The sequence below is a fragment of the Corvus moneduloides genome, chromosome 1, assembly GCF_009650955.1.
Source record: "Corvus moneduloides isolate bCorMon1 chromosome 1, bCorMon1.pri, whole genome shotgun sequence".
Taxonomy (NCBI): Eukaryota; Metazoa; Chordata; class Aves; order Passeriformes; family Corvidae; genus Corvus; species Corvus moneduloides.
In genome coordinates, this window is record NC_045476.1 from 137332320 (window position 1) to 137347994 (window position 15675).

The following is a 15675-nucleotide window of genomic DNA, read 5'->3' on the forward strand; positions in this document are numbered from 1 at the left end:
TCTTTCTAATTTCAGGTTGATCGCACAGAAAGAGTTAAGAATTCCTTGAACCCAAAGTTTTCCAAGAAATTCTTAATTGATTATTATTTTGAGCTTGTTCAGAAACTTAAGTTTGGAATATATGACATTGATAACAAAACCTACAATCTGAATGATGATGACTTCTTAGGAGAATTAGAATGTACACTGGGACAGGTAAGTATGCAGATGATTTCCCTTAGAATTAAGTTACTGAAAATCATTAGCCACTTCTACCTTAAATTTATCACTATGTTCTTGTGTAGTTGGAGTAGTCTTAAGTTGAATAGGATTCCCTTCATTTGTTTTTTCAAGCCTCAGTTCAGTGTATATACATTTTATTTGCAGAAGGTCTTGAGATGATGCCCTGAAATGTGCCCTAGGTTGGATTGTGGATTGTCAATGAGCACAAAGTTGTAGTAATTGCTGTTTATTTATTCTAATACTCAATTTCCTATTTTTATACTCCCAAAAAAGAGAATCAGTGTTGAACAAAATATGAGCATTCACAAGGGCCATGTTATCCTTGTAATCTGCTTTCCACTCAATGCAAGCAGTGATCCTAGTTCTTCCAGCTGTAGGTTTACTTCTATTTCCCAGTCATATTCTGCTATTGATGCTATCATAATTGTGCAGCTTCTTTTTAACTTGTTCTTTTGAATAGATCCTTCAAAGTCATTTGGGATTTTTCCTGCCCTGTATCCTAAGTATTTTTATTTTAAGTGCATTATAATGTTAGGGGCATTGTGAACTGAAGTTCAGTGGCAATTAAAAATTAATCATTCGTTTTTAAAGTAAAGAAGGACCTGTAGAATGGACACACTTCTGAGGAAGCATTTCCTGAATAGGGTAAAATAAAATCAGCTGGATACTGTGCAGGGGAAGGCTGATGTTTTTTTTGAGTGGCAGACATTGTGTTTGTAAATCTGTTTGCTGAATGCATTTATGAAATATGCCTTGCAGGCATTTCAAAGGTATGTATGGGAAACTTAACAATTTGTAGTTGGAACCCAAGGTATTACCTTTGTCCATGTATGTGTATTATGTTACTAGAAGATATTTTATTTCTTATTACTCCTGAAGCTCTGCATGTGTTCATCTGCATATGTATTTTCAAAATTTTGAAGTGTATCAAGTATTACCTATTTATTTGTAGAAGATTATGGGAAGGAAATGTAATGCTGTCATCTTTACAATAAAGGAAAAATTCCTAAAATTAAATACCTCACTAACTTGTTTAATTCCTTTGAAAATCTATTAATTTGTGTTAGTAATGCTTGATACTCAAATTTTGTCTTGGCAGATCGTTTCTAGCAGGACTCTAACAAAACCATTAGTACTTAAAAATGGCAAACCTGCTGGGAGAGGAAGCATTACGGTAAGACAGTTAAGAAATAAATATCTTCAGAGTTCATCCTTAATTGTTTCTGGGTTTTAATTTTAGTTAGTGGCTTGAATGCAGTGAGTCTATTCTATAGTGCCGTAAAAAGCACTGTAAAGCATTTTTTTTTTCTCCACTAATACATCTCTGTCATCCACTAGCAGCCCACCTTCTGTATTGTAAGTCCCATTGCATACATCATTAGGGCATCCAGTGGGCTACTGTTTGGGGCATATCTTTGTCAGTGCCATCATTTATGGTAAATAGATGGAATGCAATCCCAATGTCAAATCAAATTGTCCCTCTCTCCCCTCACCCCCCCCCCCCCCCCCCCATTTTTTAATGCTTCATTTACAAGAAAACATGGGGGTTTTTTAGTGGACCTGTCATAGGAATGCTGTGAATATGAGATAACTGTGTAGTTCTTGAATAAAACTAAGTATTTTGTTTGCCTACTTAGATTACAGCAGAAGAAGTAAAAGATAACAGGGTTGTTGTATTGGAATTAGAAGCAAGGAAACTGGACAATAAGGTATTTAAATGATTGCTGTTTCTTTGATAAAGTGGTAAAATCAGAGTCTTGTCAAAGCAGGAAACATTTGAGTATTCATTCTCATTTTTGCTTAAAAAGTAAAATCCATTAAGGTTTTACTTACACTAGAAAAGAAATTGAATTAAGATTGCTACAGAGTAACTTCATGGACTGTTTTGAAATGAATTGTAATGTATTTCTAAGTAAGATAAATGCATTTCAGGGGTAGTCTGTGAGCAACATGCTCCCATTTTACTGTAAATCTTTACATTTATTCATAAATATAAGGGAGTTTTGGTATATCCATTGGTTGGAATGGCTATATAAATGGCTGCCCATTACCTCTCTGAAATAAATGGCAAAGACTGTACTTGGTGTTTATAAATTTGTTATTTTAAATATAGGGCTGGCTATAGACAGACTTTTAAAAACAAATTTAGAAAAATAATAAAAAAATGTTTTTATTTTTACCCTTTGATTTAATGGTCCTTTTTTTGAACTGGATTAAATCCTTAGTTTCCTGTCTATCCATTATAGTACTTATTGGTATAAGTATTTTCTTGCTTGAACTGTCAGGTATTTGATATGTGGACATTTTTATCCTAAATTCAAGGACATTCCCCACATTCTTTTTCTCTTTCACAGATGGTGGTATAATCAGACTTTCATTTCATCATCTAAAGCTTTTATTCCCTGAATTTACTTTTTGTTACTCTAAGTGTGTGTGTTAACTAGACTTTAATGGTATGCAAGCTACAGGCTGTTCTGAGATAATTGCATGTTATTTAAATACAGGATTTTTTTGGAAAGTCAGATCCTTATCTGGAGTTCCACAAACAGACTGGAGATGGAAACTGGGTGATGGTTCACAGAACAGAGGTAGGATATTTTCAGTTAACAGCAAATTGGTTAAGGTTATTTAATTTCCAGTGTGTCGCAGCATGAGAGATACAGTGCCTTACCAAAAGAATTGACTGGCCTGGGAGCTGACATGCAGACTAGTTAGAAGTTGCATCATCTCTTCCACTGATTTTTCTGGGAAATCTACCTTATTCTCCTTACACTGATTTTGATTTATGGCATTCTGTTTGGAAGGAAAACACTTTTTGGGTTTTTTTTAACTTCCAGCAATCTGGGAGAAAACAAATGTTTTGAAAAAGAATTGGGTACTCACACAGGGACATTTGTCTCAGTTCTACCCCCTGCTAGGGTAGGACTTGGGCATTCCTGACTCTGCTGTTCTCAGGAATGTGTCACCTGGCTGTACCCTTTACTAGTGAAAGTAATGGTGCTGGATGCCTGCATAGCAAGGGCAAGCCAAGGAGAATGCAGAGTGAGGGAATACGTGCTTGAGCAGCAGCAGCCTTTCGCCCAGGAGGAGGTGTAGGGGCCTTGTGACAGCAAGTACCAGGCTAAGAGTAGTTTCAAAATGTCTCACTGTAGTGGCAGCTCAGGGCCCAGTCACAGCTGAGGTGCTGTGCCCATTGAAAGTGGTGACTCTATTAATTTTGAAGTATGGATATTGAAGAACTATAAATCCTTTTTGTCAGACTTACAAAAATAGCTTCCCTCATGAGGTGGTTCTTCTGCTTAAGGTGTATTTTTTCTATGATGATTTCAGTCATTAACTTCAGTAATAAATCCAGAATTTGTTGTTTCAGCCTAGAAATGTCTAATGGATTAGTTCTTTATGTTACAGGTTTAAAAAAAGTCTTTTTGTTACTAACTACTGTTTTTATTGATTTCATTTTCAAGAGAGATTTCTTTCTCAACACTCCTACAGTGCTGGAAGTATTACTATTGTTAGGTGTTATTAATTAAGTAGTGCATGTTATGTGTAGTTTCTTGTATTTTTGTAAGATTATTATTTGGTTTATCAGGTATATTTATGGATACTTAACAGTTGACAAATTTTGAAGATCCTTCAGTATTATTTGTAAATAAAACTTAGTGTTCAGCTTGAGAGGCCTTTTATCCTCATGCACTGTTTTTACTTTACTACACTGTGAATTTCTTGAGGGCATATTTCCATAAATGACATTTCAGAATAAATAATAAGTGGGAGTGAATTGTAATCTCCAGAGCACTGATGTATTTAGAAATTCCAATGTATTATTTTTCCATACATTCTTGGTAACTCATGCCTTAATATGTGTGTGTATGTATATATGTGTGGTTATTAAAAGAAAGCAACCAGTATCTTATTTATGTAATGATAAATTTAATTTTTTGCAGTGCACTAGCTGGAGGATATAGTACGTGACAGTGAAGTCTAGCAAAATATGGAGCTGAAAGAGACCATCTCTTTTTGAGCAATGGTATTGCATGTTGAGAGTAGTTTGTTTCTATCCCATATATATTAAGATTTGGAGTGCATTGACAGCAGCATTAGTCAACTTTTGTTTTGCATACAAAAACCATGGCATGAAGGTATGATCCATTATGATGACTGCTTTCCACCCTTGTGAACAATGGTGTTCTGCCTTTTTTTTTTGTTTTTTTCAACAGGTTATTAAAAATAACCTGAATCCTGCCTGGAGGCCTTTTAAAATCTCTCTCAATTCTCTGTGTTACAGTGACATGGATAAGTCAATCAAGGTAATGTATATTAAATGTGTGTATAAATTAATGCATTAAAAATTAAAATATGTAATAAGGGGAAGAAGTGTTATTCTAGGTACTGCATTTTTTTGGTTTCAAATTTAATTGAAAGTAGTAGGTTTCTTAATTGAAAGGCACAGATACCCATGCATGTTTTAGGGGAAAAAGGGGAAACACTGTACATTTGTGCTGCATTGTGTGGTAGAAGTTGGTCTTTGAAAGTCTGGGAAACCAGGTGAACACAAGTATCTTTGAAATGTCCAGTGGAGTTTCTTATTTTGATTGTACAGTTCTAGCATGGCATCAGCCAATACTGGTGGTGTTAAAGAATACTGTATAGTGAAAGATGCATGTTAAAGGCTAGAATATGCTTTGTTCTATGTGATGGATCTTGTATTACTTTGTTACTGGTGCAACAGCTAACATTGATGAAATTTTTAATATACTGCCTGATAAAATAAATTACACTTAATGTACTAGCTAACAGATGTGGGTCAGATACAACTAGTGAATACCAGTTCTCTTTGTATAAAACTGAATTTTCTGTCAGAAAGTTTACCAAGTCTGTGAAGTGGTAGTTCTACCAGGGCTTTAATGTTTTTTATTTTCCAAATTTTACTTGAATAAATTGTGTTTAACTTCTGAATGTTTCTCTTCAGGAATTCCCTTTAGGGGTGGAATTGAAGCTAAACAGCCAATCAAAATGCCATTTATAAGCTATTATGATCATGTTAGAAACCTGATACTTTAGCATTTGAAAAAGAAACCCAAAAACCCAAATGCAAGAAACCACTATATTTGATATTCTTCCTCTGGGAAGGAAAACTTAGAGCATGATTTGCATGTGATGGGTATTAGTCATATGACTTGAGGCAGTCCTGGAAAATGCTTAACAGCCACAGGGATCTGGGGATTACAAACACCTGGATGTATTTAAATACATATTTATAGAGGAGACTAATGAGCAACTTTACAAGCCCAGAACCTTCTTCCCTTACTGCTTCTGTTTTTTCAATCTTATTCTTTTCTGCTTCCCTTTTGCCCAAACCAGCTGTGACAGCTCTTATATCTCCATATACTATAAATAAATTTATCATTTTCAGTAAACAGCCATACTGAAGCTATAGACCATTGGTCTAAATGTATCTATGAGGAGTTATTCTCAGATCTATCATCATTTTAATAAAGTCTGTTCTTTGGAATCTTACTTCAGAAGTGTAGGTTTATATCCAGAGGAAATAGACTTTACTTGGAATAGTTATGGACTTGCAGACAGGCAGATTATGCCTTAACTTAGAAATGCAGGACCTATCACTTCAAACATTAAGATGTAGACAGAATTGTATTATGTAATGTTATTGAAGGATTAAACAATGCCTTTAACACTTTTATATGCACACAGTTGCATGTGTAATGGGCTGTTTCTCATAGTAAGTAAAACCAGTGATTTTTCTATGAGTGGCTTTTCACCTCTTTAATGACTTAGTTTGTGTATGCCCAGCAGTGCACAAACTAAGTTGATCCTTTATCTTCTGGATTCATGGTTATGTTCCATGTGAGTGTGTTTGCAGTCAGTGAAATTTTTCTGTGTTGAAAATGTGAGCCTTTCATCTGGAGCAGGCATGCCTAGTTCTGCTGGGAAAAATAGGTTAAATCACATTGTTCCCTACTGCTATTGCCTGTCCAGGAGGGCATATAAGGAAAAAAAGGAAATGCTTCTCTCTCATCTGGAATAAATATTAAAAATTGGCTTAAATGGGTCAAACATGTCAAGCAAGACAAATTTTGATGTCTTTGAAATAAAGAGGAAATACATCTACTAACTGTGCTAACAGGTATCAGAACTATTGGGTCTGGAAATATCTTCAGTTTTAAAATTTCAGCTACTGAAGCACTTGGCTGAGTATTTGATTTGCATAATTTGTGGCATTCAGAAGAATTTACATAGCATCTGCCATGAACATTAATTAGCCTGTTGGTTCTTCAGCTGCTTGCATGATGTAAGGTGCTGTTCAGTGCATGTGCATGCATTTTTTTATTAGTGAATTCAAAATGTGTAGTAGTGCAAACTGCAAGATAAAGGCATGTTTTGTGCAGTAGAACTCCCAATCTACACATCATGTTTTGTACTTCAACATTGCTGTTTGTTTTCAGACACCTAATTTCGTTCAGAAGTTCAAGTGTATGTTGAAGTTGTTTGTTTTACTTTTTTATTTCTAACTGAAATGCTCAAGTAATCAGCTAAATTGGTTCTTGAATATAAGGTACAATATTTTCAGACTTGAAAGATGGACGTGCAAATAGCTGTTCAGTTTAAGCCATACATATTCTGAAAATTTTTCTTGGAAGTTTGCATTTTGATTCCAAGTAATGTGGGATACCTACTTGACTCTTGATTTATTATTGTTGCTATTTATCATCATAATTAATAAATTATTTTAGTGTATTTTTCTGTGATTTGATTAAGTTAGCTAGCATGTCTGTATTGCTGAACTGAAATAAAATATCAGAAGTGGATGGAATTAATATAAGCTTTTATAGATAAATAACTAGCTTTTTATATAGAAAGGCAGCTGGGTCACATTTTCAAACAGAAAAAAAATAAGTGTTTTTCACTCCTGCCTTCTTTGGTGGATTGAGCTGTTAAAAGGGTGTGTTGATTCAATAATAAAGCTAGCCATTAAACTCTCACTATAGGAAAAAAAATTTTAGTTGACATTCAGGTCCATGAAGTGTGGATCATAATTTAACAGATCCACTGTTTAAATTTGCTAATCTTAAAAACCAGAAATTCAAACATTTTTTCTAGCTTTAGGCCTGAACCTTCATACGCTTATAAATTCTATGTAATTTTGGGGATTAATGAAGTAATATAAAAATGTTGCTAAAACTCTTGTGATTGCTTACATAACTGATTTACTAAATTTTTAGCTGGATGCTCAGATTCATGATGCATGTAAAAAACCCTACATTGTTTTCCTACTCTTCCCAACACCCCATCACTCTCAAAACATAGTTCAATATAACTGATGTTACTTGCTCATTTAAGACCTGGCACTACTTAGTATTCTCATCTCTCCTTCACTTGAGTGGAAGATTAGATTCGAAACTGAGTGTATTGGCTTCTACCCAGTCTTAATCTGTTTAAGTGCAACCCTGTGCAGTTCTAAGACTTAATGTGAGAAAAACTCTGTAATATAAAAGCTACAGGAATGTTTGGGATGTTCAGGTTTGCCATTGCAGTGTTTATTGTTTTTTGGGGCCGTTTCTGTTACTAACACTAAGTAATGCTGCATTTTAGGTTGAGTGCTATGACTACGATAGCGATGGGTCTCACGATCTCATAGGAAGTTTTCAAACCACAATGTCAAAACTGAAGGAAGCATCTCGGTCATCACCTGTAAGTGTTACATAGTCTAAGCTGCCTGTGTGTTCTTAATAAGCTGTTTTACTCATATGGGATCAAAACTTAGGTCACCTGACCTAAGTTATATTAGGCTGCACCTTAATGCTACTGTAGTTGAGGCTGAATCAGCATTTACATTGTACATCTATTTTCCTAGGATTAATGTCTTGGTTACAATTTTTATTATGTGTCTAAATGCCCAAGCATCAGCGCAAAAAAATTTCACTAATCATAAAAATAAGCAAATAAAAAAAAATTAGATTGTCAAAAGACAGAATTCAGCATGACTTTAACCACAGTTAAAAGACCAAAACTTGTAATATTTTTTTCAAGTATTACTTAATCCTTTATTTTAAAATGTGGCACTTATTAACTATGTACTTTAGTGAGTATGAGAAAATTCGGTATTTTTGCCAATGCACAAATGTTACTTAAGGTGTGTTACTTAAGGTGGCTTTTCTCTAAAGTGATATTACCCTTCCTGATCTTATGAACTATAACAATTTCCAAACCTTTTAATAGGCATGGTTTACCTGTAGGAGACAAAAGTTGGCATAGCAAATGTAACAAAAGTATTTTTTTTATGGATATGTGTGCTATCAAAATGTTTTGCCATATTTTCTTTTATTTCTGTAAAACCTGCAGAACTATTTCTGCATTAAAAGTACTGGGGTCTGTATACAAGTGCAGGCTTGTACTTTTCTAATACTTTGTGTGTTGTATTTTTACTAAATAATAAAAATAATAATAATTCCAGCCACAGCTGCTGGAAACACTGATGCTTTTTTTGAATTGCCATGTCTTTACCAAAAAGAAAGTTGTTAGCAAAATCCTCAGAGGGAGAATGGTAGAGAATTTATTTGTTTGTTTCAAATACAGTTGCCAAAACAAATGTATTTGTAACCTTTTGGGCAAGAGAGGATTTCTGTCTTGGGAATGTGTTTTTTTCTTGCTGATATTGGGCAGACGGGGTTTAATTTTGCAGGATTATGAAATGAACTGCATTTTTAATATAAGCCCAAAGGATCAGTTTTGAAATATTAAACTTGTTGCATAAATGATATTATAGCATTTTTGTTGGATTTGTTTGCATTCATGCAGGTTGAATTTGAGTGCATCAATGAAAAGAAGAGACAGAAGAAAAAGAGCTATAAAAACTCTGGCATTGTGAGCGTTAAGCATTGTGAGGTCAGTAATATATTCTGGTATGATTCTGTTTTTAAGTGTTAAGGCATAACAACTCTCATTTCGTATATCTTCCATCTTCAAACTGTAAGAAACTTTAAAATGTCTGTAAGTTCCAGACGCAGTAAATATTTAAGGGACTCTGATTCATGTAAGGAGACAAATTGAGAGCTGGATCACATATCTGTCCTCCCATGCCTTCACTTTCTCTTGAACAGAAAGGTTGCTTACCAGTTTGTAAAGTCATTCCTGAACCACTGCATTTCCCAACTCACCGTTTTATGTCAAAGTAAAATTGTGTAACTCTGTCATAATGTGTTATTTTATAAAATGAAAGTCCTGTGGGAACTGCTTTGGTGTCTGTCTGGAATTTTGTTAAAGGCCCGATTCTGATGCACTGAGTGTATGGTGGCACATGTTGCAAATATCCTCATTGCAGTGGATGGGTGGGATAGCTGTAGGGCAAAACTAGTGCTTTTCATTGGTAAAGATAACAAATCTGGAACCTCAGAAGTTGCTACAATAATACTAGCTGGGTTTTTTTCCCATCGAATAAAACAAAATTTCTATCTTCCTATTTTTAGATCATTGTAGAATGCACATTCCTTGATTACATCATGGGTGGGTGTCAGCTGAATTTCACAGTAAGTTAAATCATTTGTATGAAGTACCTTTTGAGTTTTGGAACAAATTGAAGTATAGAATTGATTGGCTGTCTGCTTTATTTGATTATTGTATTTTTTTGTTGTTGTTGACTTCATTTTTGTTCTGCAGAATGGAGCAGGAAGGTATTTTGCCAGAGTGCTTCTAGTTTGTTTAAAAAAAAATAGTCTGTTTAAAAAAAAAAATAGTTTTTGCCTAGTCATCTAGGCAAAAAGTTCTGAACCTCTGGTCATGTTCATTAGGAACTAGCTAAGTTGTGTGGATGGAGACCAAGGAGAAATTTACAGTTCTTTGAAAGCAACATGCAGAGGTCATCATATGGATGAGGACTCTTAAGTTATGTAATTTGTGAACCAAGTGCAACACAAATAACAGTAAGATATCTTCATCTTAGTAATATGCTTCATCACAAAAGCAAAGACCTGTTGAAGTCAGAGAAAGAACTCTCTAGGCTTCTGCGGAGCCTGGCTAGTTGAACTTCTGAGAAGAAAGGTGTGTGTGGCAAGATAGAGAATGAAATTCATTTACCAGCTTTTGAAGAGCTGCTGTGAATAGTAACTGAAAGTAAACACAGTGAAAACCTGACAGGATGCCCAGAGAAGCTATAGATGCCCCATCTCTGGAAGTGTTCAAGGCCAAGTTGGATGGGGCTTTGGGCAACGTGGTCTTGTAAAAACTGTCCCTGCCCATGGCAGGGGGTTTGGAACTAGGTGATCTTTAAGGCCTCTTCCAAGCCAAACCATTCTGTGATTCAGATGAAAGTAATTTCAACCCTTCTGGAGAGATGCAGAGCTTTTGAGGGTTTTGTAGTGGCATTGTTTTAAGAATGTTAATATTCCAAGAAACCTGCATCCAAGTACTGTGCCTGTTAGATTTGTAGATGTCCTTTTTACTACTCTTTCATGATTTTCACTTTGGCTTTGCCAGAGATAAGAAGCATAATTTAACCTTTCAGACCAATCAGATATAAATTCTTCATTTGACAGGTGGGGATAGATTTTACAGGCTCCAATGGAGACCCTCGCTCTCCAGACTCTCTGCATTACCTCAGCCCTAATGGAGTTAATGAATACTTAACAGCCATTTGGTCTGTCGGGATGGTCATTCAGGATTACGATACGTAAGTGTTAGATTTTTATTTGGATCATTTTTTTAGGTATGTATAGACATTTGTGGTAGTTTTTTAAACCAGTGTTGAAGATGCCTGCAGATGTACTGGAATGAAATTTCTGAGCTAAGCTATAGAACTAAAAAATAATAATCACTGTACCATCATAAAATTGCAAGTATAAGCTTGTGTTTACTTCAGACAAGCAGGGCTTTTCATATGTGATGAAAAGAGCAGCATTCATTAACTAAATGCTTGCATTCTTGCCAGTTTGGTGTTAAAGACTAGTTTTGGTCCTAGAAACATTTGCAGTGGGGAAGTTCCATTTAATTGTGCCTCTTAAATTGCATTTTTAATAATGAAAAGCAGCGCTGATAACTAAACTTATGGAACTAGGGCAACTTTTAATGGAAGCCACTGACTTTGTTTTCTTTAAAATTGCTTTTTTAGAGATAAGATGTTTCCAGCTTTTGGATTTGGTGCACAAATTCCTCCTTCCTTTCAGGTAATGGAACGTGTAAATGCACTACCTAGGACAGCTGAAAGCACTTACTTCAGGAGGAGATTGTATATACAGTCCTGACTATGTCTTCTGTGTCTTCACAGGTGTCTCATGAGTTCCCAATAAATTTTAACCCATCAAACCCATTCTGTAATGGTAAGTCTGAGAAAGTAACATCAGACTTAGAGAGTAAAATGCCTAAGGTGGAGGCATAAAGACACTTGAAAAGTGAACGAAGCATGTTGTTCTAATTAAATAATTAGTTTCAGTCCTGTAGCAGGAAACAATTTGATAACCAATTTCTTACTTATGAGAAATAGCATGGCATCTGTCTTCTGTAATGATTTGTGAAAGAAGTGGTTTAAACAACCAGGGCACAGGGCTGGGAACAGTTCTCTTGTGCTGTCAAGCCACTTTATTCTACTTTGCTGCTGGTGTGGAGTTGTCTGGTTTGAGTGTTGTGCTGCTAATGCCTGTTCAGTGTGGCCTCTCTGATCGCACTACCAACCACCACAAGCTGCCAGGTGAAGAGAAGTGCTGTAATTCAGTTGCACACCCTTGAGCATACAGTATTTGGCCTTTGTGTTCACACAAAGCCAGTCATGTTATGCATGTGCCTTAAGCATTGGTCAAGCTGAAAGCCTCCATTGCTCGTGAATATATTTTTTTTCACCATGGTTAGTTTTAAGTTTTGGCATCATCACTTCAAGTAATGATTTATACAGCTTTAGAAAAATCAAGTACTTCAAAATATCCTAATTCGAATATGAAAAAAAAGAAAGATTTGTTTCTCTTCTCTAGGGATCCAAGGCATTGTTGATGCATATCGAGCCTGTCTTCCTCAAGTGAGGTTATATGGACCAACAAATTTTTCTCCAATTATAAATCACGTGGCAAGATTTGCTGCTGCGGCTACTCAACAGCAAACAGCATCTGTAAGTTCTTTATGGTATTGTGTGTTTTTCTTACCTTTTTATTTTCCTTCTAGTTTCTAAATACTTCTTTTCTCTTTTAAATTTATAAGTGTATTCATTTGACAGTTGGCCCTTTACCTTGTGAAAAGGTGTTTGTTACCCTTACGATAAAAACTAAGTTTTTTTTCCATTGTACATAACAGTCCTCTCATCAATTAACTAAATAAACTCTTCAGATTTGAAATAGAATCTTACAAATACAGAATACCTTTATGGTATCTTCTGTTCAAAGCTCTTGCAGTACTATACAGATATTAAAGTCTAATTTAAGCCTTTATATCTAAGAGAGTGGTTTAACCTCAGCTGAGAAAAAAAATCAACTGGACTTTGTTTCACATCAGAGAGCTGCAAGAGAGGATTAACTAAGATAGTGAAGAAGTAGATGGTATAGCTCCTGACATCTAGGTACCAAACCAGATACTTAGCTGTGCTATAAAGGTTTAGGTGCTGTATGGGCTGTGCCTTTCTCCGTATTAAAATTGTATACGTGAGTTGTTGACCATATTAAAAATAGAAAGTCTGAAAACCAAGTCTTGAGTATTCAGTCATATAGATAATAATGCATGGAAGTTCAGAAAATCCTAAATCATTGATGACAGCAAATACCGGTGTATTTGATGTCATGTAAAATCAGACAATAATCAGCTATTTTTACATGGAAAATTGTCTGTGGAAACCAATTTGAAAAAAAGCTATGGATTTTTATATGCCACGAGGCTGGAAAGGTTTTGCCTTGGTAGTCTTGCATTAGCCTAGTAGCTGTCATACATATATATATATATATATGTATGCATATATATATATAATATATGTGTGTTTATATCTTAATAAAAGTAGCAAACCTCTCATCAGTTTTGGTTTGGTTGGGTTTTTTTTAACTTTTATTTCTGAGCATGTAGTATGCCTAGCAAGAGATTTATTTTTCCTGCCTGAAAGGATGTATTGAAGACAATTTGCTACCTTGGCATTTAATACACATCATAGTCATTTTGGATTCGCTTTTGATTCTGATGTGGTTTTTTTTCCAATATGGAGCAAGTATGAGAAGAGAGAAATAAATCCAATGTGATGTGCCATCCTGCTGCTGTTGCTTATAGCTTTCTGTGGTCATAACTGCTTTATAGATGTTCTTGCTGGAGTTGGGGAATGGACTAGCAGAAAGCAGGGAGAAAAAGTGATACCTAAACAGACAGGATAAGGGAAGAACAATTATTTGGAGGCAGATAAAGGCCATTGGGAAGGAAAGTACTGAAGAGAAACTTCTAAGAATACTGAGAGTATCTTTGGGACTTGAATTTGTGCTGTTCAGTAATTGTCTGAAATGAACCAAGTGAGGGAAGACTAGAAATTCAGAAAGCATTTGATAATCTTCAGACTTTGTACTTCTAGCTCATTTTTGGTGCTCCAATCCAGAACAGAAGCTAAGATGCCAACTTCTAGAAGCCCCAACAGAATAGTGGAAGCAACTCAGGTGGTACTTAATTAAATTACTGATGTACTACAAAGTAATCTCAGACACATTGATAATTAATTTCATGAAGCAGCTAGAAAATGTGATTAAAGGAATTTGAAAATGGCTGTGTTTTTCAACACTAAAAGGTGTGATTTAGGATTTTTTGGGATACAATGAATGAAGTAAAGGGAAGTGTTTTAGAATGGTATTGATAGACCAGAAAGGAAACATATACAAGTTTCAAAGGTGTTATCTTTCCAAAACCTCAATAAACTGCCTTCTATCCCAGAACAAATAATGGGAAAATAGGTTAACTGTTGGTTTGTCTGGGGATTTTGGAGAGAAAGAAGGGTCATACCGTTGGGTTTTTGGATGGTGGCTATGTAACGATGACTTCTTTTAAAAAATTATGTTGTCCTTATGAGCTTCTTCAGACTGTACAGATGAAGCCTGACTGGAAATTAGATGTTTGATTGTAAAATTCAGTGAGCACATTGAACATGCTAAAGTGACAACACTACGTAGTCTGTATGTGGGTTTTTCTAAGTGTACATGCCTAAATGTGCTATTTCTTTGTCATAACACTGTTTATTGATTTGACAGCAATACTTTATACTTCTGATCATAACGGATGGTGTGATAACAGACCTTGATCAAACTCGAACTGCCATAGTTAATGCTTCAAAACTGCCCATGTCCATCATCATTGTTGGTGTTGGAGGAGCAGACTTTGGTGCTATGGAGTTTCTTGATGGTGACGATGGAGTTCTTAGGTCCTCATCAGGAGAACCAGCTGTCAGAGACATTGTCCAGTTTGTGCCGTTCAGGAAGTTCCAAAATGTAAGTAATCTTACTGATACGCTTAATAAATATTTTAGAGGTATGCTGGGCTTGCTAGGATGTCCTACATCTAGTCCTAAGCTTCTGTGGTGTGCCCAGTATGAACTCTGAGACAAGTCTTTATCAAATGCTAAATAAACCCAAAAACCCCTCAGTTTCTGGTTCCAGCGCTGCCTTTCTGACTAGTTGCTGCAGCTGTATGACCTTTGTAAAACTCTCTCAGACTTGATTAGACAAATGGATGTGTTTTGCATTTGTGAGGAAGAACTTACTATGGTTTTGTTCTTATGGTAATTTTTCTTTTTATTGTGGGTGCCCATTTGTGTGTGTGGTTTAGTCTCACAATTTAGTGTAGTATTAAAATTCAAGGCCAAGTCATAATCAGTAGAAGCTCTGTGTGTCCATAGTAGTGGTGGTAGTTTTCATTTTCATAAAAGTCAATATAAAAAAAAAAAGGTGGTGAAAGAATGAAGTACTGATATTTTTTAATTTCTGTAAAACCCAGTAAAGTATGTGTAGGCTAATATAAGTCAACTTTTAAGCATCATATTGTTGGAAAAAGTTGACTTAAGTAAAAATCACCAAAATTTCCTCAGGATGGGTAAGATAAAATCAATATTTTTATTTCCATCCTAATATATTCTAATTTTCATGTCTTAGTAGTAACTTGCGTACTAGTTTGAAAACAAACCAGTGGGAGGCATCAAGTCAGAATAACAATTTAATGGGGAAATTAAAGAAAAGGAAAAAAACTAAAAGAAAACACTGGTTCAAACTGACAGAGTCAAGATACAACCTGAGTCCCTGTTAGGCAGGGTGGTGTGGTAGAATGGCAGCTGCAGTCCTCTGAAGTGGTGATCCTGTAGAAAAAGGGTCTGCTCTTCCTCAGAAGGTCCAGTGCAGGCTGTGTAGCTCCTGTCCTTTGGAAATCCAGTGGAAAGGGTTCTCTCTGGTGCTCAGAATCTCAGATTATATCCATGATGGGATGCTTGGTTCCTCCCTCTGGGTGGAG

The 15675-nt window shown here is 35.5% G+C and overlaps 1 protein-coding gene across 7 annotated transcripts in view; it reads left to right on the plus strand.

Annotated features, from left to right (window-relative positions):
- CPNE3 (copine 3) overlaps positions 1 to 15675 on the plus strand; it is a 31709-nt gene that overhangs the window by 11395 nt on the left and 4639 nt on the right. For 6 of the 7 annotated variants that reach the window (XM_032128736.1, XM_032128754.1, XM_032128718.1 and 3 more), the window contains 13 exons: positions 16 to 195; positions 1322 to 1396; positions 1860 to 1931; positions 2727 to 2810; positions 4440 to 4529; positions 7834 to 7932; positions 9040 to 9126; positions 9708 to 9767; positions 10773 to 10906; positions 11345 to 11399; positions 11501 to 11552; positions 12198 to 12331; positions 14427 to 14663. In XM_032128736.1, the coding sequence (XP_031984627.1) occupies positions 16 to 195; positions 1322 to 1396; positions 1860 to 1931; positions 2727 to 2810; positions 4440 to 4529; positions 7834 to 7932; positions 9040 to 9126; positions 9708 to 9767; positions 10773 to 10906; positions 11345 to 11399; positions 11501 to 11552; positions 12198 to 12331; positions 14427 to 14663 (1359 nt within the window). Of the gene's footprint in view, positions 1 to 15; positions 196 to 1321; positions 1397 to 1859; positions 1932 to 2726; positions 2811 to 4439; positions 4530 to 5934; positions 5963 to 7833; positions 7933 to 9039; positions 9127 to 9707; positions 9768 to 10772; positions 10907 to 11344; positions 11400 to 11500; positions 11553 to 12197; positions 12332 to 14426; positions 14664 to 15675 lie in introns of those variants that run through there. The other variant, XM_032128774.1, reaches the window with a different exon arrangement.